Here is a 6,754-nt window from a genome sequence, read left to right as displayed (position 1 = left end):
GATTTTCACCCTCTTACTTTGGCATATAGACACTTTCTCACTTTGTTTTAGTTTTCTTAGTAGGTTGAGTGCACTTGAATGTGATTTGGTAGGTTAAACAATGAGTAAAGAGGAAGTAAGGGTAGCTCCTTGGGCCTAGGGAATACGACCATCTGTTGTTTGCGTGATAGGTATTACTTGATGACCCCGTGCACTTGCGGGATCTTCATCACATTGCATGTAGCCTGGCTTGCCATGGGGCTAGTCTACACGCTCTTACTCTATGTCATCAAGGTAGGGAGCTTCCAAGATGGATTATGAAGTGTATTTTGAACCTTGCATTTACTATGTAGATTGTTGTTCTTTTTTTCTGCTTTGTGTTGTGTTTCTTTAGTTGAGTTTTGAAGTTTTTGTAGTTCATTTATTTGTTTCTTGTTTCCTCATTTGAGTTTGAATAAATAAGCTTTTGAGCTCTTTTTATCAAAAGAAAAAAAAAACTATATGCACTTTCTCACACTAATAATTATCACATTAATAATAAGAGCATTTTGCATTCAATTGTTGACCTTTTTATTTATTTTGGTTATTGAACCTTCTGATCGGATAATAAGAGATGCTTAACTTTCAATCTAAATAAAAAGAGGTTTAACTCCACAATTCTCCTTCTCTGACATAGTATTTAGTATTTTATTTTTCTTTAAACTCATAATTTGATGGCTTGGATTCTATATATTCATAATCAATCTTTTAAATAGTGACTTAGTGATTTTATCAATATAGATTTTCTTAAGGTATATTATTTCCATCTAAAGAACATCTCAACAGGAGAAATGGAATATCCAAAAGTGATAAATCTGAGCAATTAAAGCTAATAAACTATGGACAAAAAAAAAAATCTTCATCCTATAAACTTAAAAACTGTATGCTTGTTGTCTATTTGTCAGAAAAAAAAATTAAAAACTGATATCAATCATCACCATTATAGGAATAAAGCTAATTTCTCCCTCCATTCTTCTCTTTCTCATGATCCTTGAACTGATTTAAGTATCGAAGAGCTCCTCTCAAATTGGAGGTGATCAATACATATTTTTTTAAGAAAAGTGAATAAACTATAAATTACATGAATACATCATTTTATGGTAGATTTTCTTTTATTGTTCAAGTTTCATCTTATATATTTCTCAAATAGTGGAGTTACATGTTCCACCATGCACGGTGTAGTTTGCTCATAAACCATCTTAATCGATGAATTGCATGAAAGATCACAATACAAGATATATTATTACAAGACCACGTACTTATGGTGTTATAAAGAGGTCCAATCTCAAACAAATTGAGATTAAGAGTCCATCAATGTGGCCTGATTTTGTTTGTGTATTATTAGGTTTTTTTTATCAATTTTCCTTTTCTTTATTTTTTTTTAAGAATGGGAGAAAACACACTTTTACTGTCCATAAAATATAAATACACATTTGTGTTTGTTTTGCTTTGTTTGTTTAATTTTTTAATAAATTAGAGGGATTAATGGAAAAGTTAAATGTAAAAACAATTTCTCACAAAATCTTTTTTAAAGAAAATTGAACAAACCATGGGTAAAATTCAAATCCTCCGTCTCTAGTGGGGAAAAGAATGAGTAACCAAGTATCTTATGAAGGGATAGTCTCTCATAAAATTTTGTATTTAAAATATAAAACTTAATCGTCATTATCTTTTTTTCCGAAAAACTGGATAAACTACAATTCATTAAGAAGCGGAAATGAGAAACAAAGAGAGAACAACAAGAATGACGAAAACAACGCAATAGCAGACTACTGTCCATAGGGAGTGGAACAAGAACCAAAACAAAACAAAACAAAACAACAAAAACACCACACAAAAGTGACTAAAGAAGAAGTTGAAGAAAATAACAAAAAAGACCATGCAAAGGGAGACCGAACGCCGGAACTCCAAAATAGGCAGAGGTTAAAGAACTAGCTGGTGACATCCTCAAGACTATCAACAGGGCTCTCCACTTAATCATCATTATCACTCTATTTTTTTTTTAAGTAAAGTGGATGCTATTGTATTTTGAGGGTTTAAATATCAAAATGGTCCCTCTATTTTGTGTTTTTAATCCTTTTAGTCCTTGTAATATAAAATCCATCATTTTGGTTCTCGTATTTGCACATTTTCATCCTTTTTGCACTACAGCAAATTAGGCCTTTTGCGGCACTTTTATGGCGGCGTTTCATTAAAACGCCGGCAATATATTTCATTTTGCGGTGTGTTTAATAAAAAACGCCACGAAAGTTGCTTGGCGGGCTAAAAAATAACTTTGGCGTGAAAATATTTTCCGTTACCGGCGTTTGCATCTGAAACGCCGGGAAAGTTTCATATTATTTGGCGGCGGTTATCATGATAAACGCCAGACAAATTCATTTTCGTTACTTAATTATAGTTAATTCATTTTTTTGGGGGCGTTGATCTTGTTAAGCGCTGGTAATTACTATGGAAAGACTGATCTATGCCGGTGTTGTATATACGGCATTTTGGTGAACACCGAGAAAGCATCAATGCGTTATATTAAATCCCTTTCTCTTTGCCCAGTATCCGGTGTTTCCTTTTGTTGAGCCCTTCCTTGCGACTTCTTTCTTTATCCGGGAAAGCATCATCGCCACCGATCAGCCACCATCTTCCCCATCAATTTGCTGTTTCTCCCCCACAGATCAGCCACCATCTTCCCCATCAATCAGGCGACATTGTCTCCACCGATTAGCCACCATCTTCCCCGTCAATCAGCCGGCATCCTCCCCATCGATCGGTCGGCATTCTCATCCGTGACATTGCCTTTGATTGGTATATATTGCCACTGTGGTTTCATCTAATTTTTTCCTAGTTTCCTTAACTTATTACCATTAAATGTAGCTCCCTTGTAGTGAATCAATTATTGATTTCATCTGCACCCTCAAAGAAGGCCCTGTGCGCACTCCTTCCCAATCTCAAATCTCTTCGCCTTTCAAGGTACCTTGGATCCCTTCTCTCGTCTTGAATTTCATCTTTTTTTGTGTTGCTGCGCATCAAAGGCTATCTTATAAACCCCTGCAAATTCTCAAATTGGAGGAAAATGAGAGGAATTCACAGCAATGAGGAGAGAAAATTAGAAAAAGGAACAAGATTTAGTTAGGGTTTGAAGTTCACCATCAATTGATTGCAGAACTTGCTTAACTTTTCTCTTACAACCTTCACAGTGGATGGAGACTTTTAGAGCCAATGTCTTAAAAAAATCCTTTTTTTTTGGTGAGATTTTAGTTAACAAGAACCAAATTCATTGATTGAGATTGAGGTATAGATACACAAAGAGTTTGGTCTTAAGTGAGAATAGATAGCTGGTATTTCAGAGGTTCTATGAATTCTTCAACTAAAGCCATGAGAGGATAAGAGGATTGTTGGGAGAGAATAGTGATAAGATTTGTTGAAGAGTATTGTGATAAGATTAGGGAAAAAAAGAAGTGGAGAGTTTATGAAAGGAATTGTAGTGAAGGTTCTGTTGCCTTTGAGTTGGATGGCAGAGAGTGATGGTAGAGAGTTAGTGGGGAGAAATAGAAGGTTCCTTGGGGATCTATCTCTACTTGGAAAAGACTTGGGTACCCTAGATTGTTCCTTTCTCTTCATTTATAGACATTTGTAGTCATTTTTTACTCTTTAAAACTTTGATCTAGGAAAATTTTGGAATTTTATTATCAGTAACTGATTGATTATAGCCCATAATTTAGGTTCTCTAAATTAATGGCATTACTTTTTTCTTTTGTTATCATGACTTTCTATTTTGTAAAAGTTATGAGAGAGTTATTTATTTTGATCTCTCATAAAAAATAATTTACTTATTTATATGCGGGCATTCATCTCATATGTCATATTTGCATGAAAAAATATCTTATTGGTTGATGTGATTTCATTTCTTAAAGTAGGACAGAAAGTTACAAGCAAAGGAAGTGAGTGTTTAAGTTTCAGTTGTGGCTTTAGAACTAATTTAAAATTAAACCTTTGATTTAGCATGGAAAATTGTTTGAACTCTTATGATCATATTTAGGTTAAGTTTTTGAGGTTTACTGATTTAGTTCTGAACCAAGGCTTGTGATGACTATTTAGATTTTTAGTTCAACTAATTTTTTATGGTCTTTGAAAAGATTAAATATAATATTTGAAATAACATTACCTGTCTTATAGACTTATTTAGGTTTATATTTAGTTATTAATATCTGTTGAACAAATTAGCATGTATTTTGATAAGAAATAAAAATTAATTAAACCTTTTAATTTCAGATTAAGAGTCAGCCCTTTAGTTCTAACAAATTTTTTTTTAACATGGACTTAGAAAAGATTATTTCCAAAATGTTAATACTATTTATACTAGTATTTATTTATTTATGTTATTTCATTCTTCTTCATGTAAACAAAATTTGGACAAACATGGTACTTGGAAGTTGGAACATATACATAAAAATAAGTAGTTTAAGGTTTAAGGCATCTATCAAATCATGATATGTAACACAAAGTTTGGTCTTGTTTTGTTAGTATTGTTGACATCAGAAGCACTAGAAGTATCAATCATATCACAACCAGGTACTAATCTTATTCACATAAATAAATTTTTTTTTTTGTGTACTAGTAATGGATTGAAGTTTCATTTTGATTTAAAATTTTGGGAAATGAAAACTGGTAAAATCAGAGATGTGTTGAAATTTGATGTTTGTTCTGAGAAGAAGGAAAATTTGCATGCTTGTTTAGCTTGTGATTTAATGTGGTTGAAGTCTTAAGTTTTGTTTGTAGGTAGTTGATGTATATGCTATCAAAATTTTGGTAAATTTATCTAAAAAATGAAAAGATTTGTGCTTTTTCTTGTCTTCTGAAATCAATACTGAAAGGGTGTCAATGAATCTAAACTTTTGATTATATTCTAGTTGGTATAGAGGTGTTGACGTATATGCTGTTTGGTTGTATAAATCTAAATGTTGGCCAATCCTTAATTTTTTTTTTTTTTTTTTTTTTTTTTTTTGCAAATTCTAAGCATCAAATTACTCTCCCTAAAACAAGGTTTCAAAGATGGATAAGAGCTGGATGAATAAGTCAAGATTGAGTCAAGAATATGTGGATGGAGTTGAACAATTTCTTGATTATGCATTTAATAATTTAAGCAGCGATAACAAGATTGTCTGTCCATGCATAAAATGTAAAAATGTACGTTGGAAAACACTTGAAGTAGCATTCGATCATTTAGCATGTGATGGTATTTTGCAAGGGTATACCTGTTGGTTCTTCCATGGAGAAAATGTTCCTTTATCGAGAACTTCTTCTACAAACACTCCTTCACCTAGTTCTACCAGTCATCCTACGACAAACAACACATCCACCAGACAAGATGGTACGGAGGAATTGTTGCGGGATGCGTTTAACATGCAACATCACCATGATGCCCCAACATTTTTTGGGGCACATCCTACTGATGGAATGGAAGGTGGTAATGAAACCCACATGGGGTTAAATGAAGAACAACCTTCTGAAGAAGCGTCAAAGTTCTACAAACTGCTCGAAGATATGAATGGCAAACTTTATGATGGATCGAAGCATTCTATATTATATTTCTGTATTCATCTTTTTCACCTAAAGTGTATGTGTGGTATAACTGGGAAAGGGCTGGATTACTTGATTGACTTTTTGAAGGAGTTCTTTCCGATTGCCACAATTCCAGCAAATAGTCATGAATCAAAGAAGGTTATAAAAGATCTAGGATTGGGGTACGAGAAGATCCATAGCTGGCCAAATGATTGTATGCTTTACTGGGAGGAGAAGGAAATGCAACAGGAATGTCATGTGTGCGGCGCTTCTCGATGGTTGCCTACTAAATCTACCCAACCAGAGAATGTTGATGGTGATCAAGTACTCTATAAGCAACCAGCGAAGGTTCTGAGGTACTTTCCTTTGATACCAAGACTGCAGAGGATATTCATGTCATCAAAAACTTCTACTGGTATGTCTTGGCATGCTAATGGTCGCACAAAAGATGGCAGCTTAAGACACCCAGCCGATGCTGAGGCATGGAGATCGTTTGATGCTAGATACCCGGACTTTGCTTCTCATCCCCGAAGTGTTAGGCTTGGCCTATCCTCCAATGGTTTTAACCCATTCAAGTTGTTAAGCACTTCGTACAGTACTTGGCCAGTGGTACTAATTCCTTACAACTTGCCCCCTTGGATTGGAATGAAACAATCCTCCTTTATTTTGTCCATGATAATTCCGGGTGAGAAAGGCCCAGGTAATGACATTGATGTCTTCATGGAACCTTTGATTAAAGAGGTTAAACAATTGTGGGCTGGTGTCGACACATATGATGCGTCCTTAAAACAGAATTTTTGATTGCGGGCAGCTTTGCTATGGACTATAAATGATTTCCCAGCATACGCCAATTTATCAGGTTGGAGCACAAAAGGAAAATATGCTTGCCCATGTTGCTCTGCAAATACTTGTTCAAGGTGGTTAACTAATGGGAGGAAATTTTGTTACTTGGTGCGTCGTAGATGGTTAAATGAAAATCATCCATACAGATTTCAAAAGCATTTGTTCGATGGTATGATAGAGTTGCGTGGACCTTCTTCAATCCCTACTGGTTCAGACATTTTATTAAAGCTTAAAGATGTGTAGACAAACTATGGAAAATATAACAAAGGTAACTTGAGTAAATCAACAACTTCCACTTTAAGAAAAAGACTACGGGATGGTGATGTAGACAGTAATGATG

At 34.3% G+C, this 6,754-nt stretch overlaps 1 protein-coding gene across 1 annotated transcript; it reads left to right on the top strand.

Annotated features, from left to right (window-relative positions):
- Window positions 1-5,061: 5,061 nt before the first annotated feature.
- On the top strand, window positions 5,062-6,372 carry LOC120282863. The gene has a single exon (XM_039289698.1). The coding sequence runs from the start codon at window positions 5,062-5,064 to the stop codon at window positions 6,370-6,372; it is 1,311 nt and encodes a 436-aa protein (XP_039145632.1).
- The last annotated feature ends 382 nt before the right edge of the window (window positions 6,373-6,754 follow it).

Source organism: Dioscorea cayenensis, chromosome 18 (genome assembly GCF_009730915.1).
Source record: "Dioscorea cayenensis subsp. rotundata cultivar TDr96_F1 chromosome 18, TDr96_F1_v2_PseudoChromosome.rev07_lg8_w22 25.fasta, whole genome shotgun sequence".
Classification (NCBI taxonomy): Eukaryota; Viridiplantae; Streptophyta; class Magnoliopsida; order Dioscoreales; family Dioscoreaceae; genus Dioscorea; species Dioscorea cayenensis.
This window is presented reverse-complemented; position numbering and strand designations above follow the sequence as displayed.

Coding starts and splice junctions, on each gene's coding strand:
- LOC120282863 (XM_039289698.1), top strand. CDS start 5,062: ATGGATAAGAGCTGGATGAATAAGTCAAGATTGAGTCAAGAATATGTG.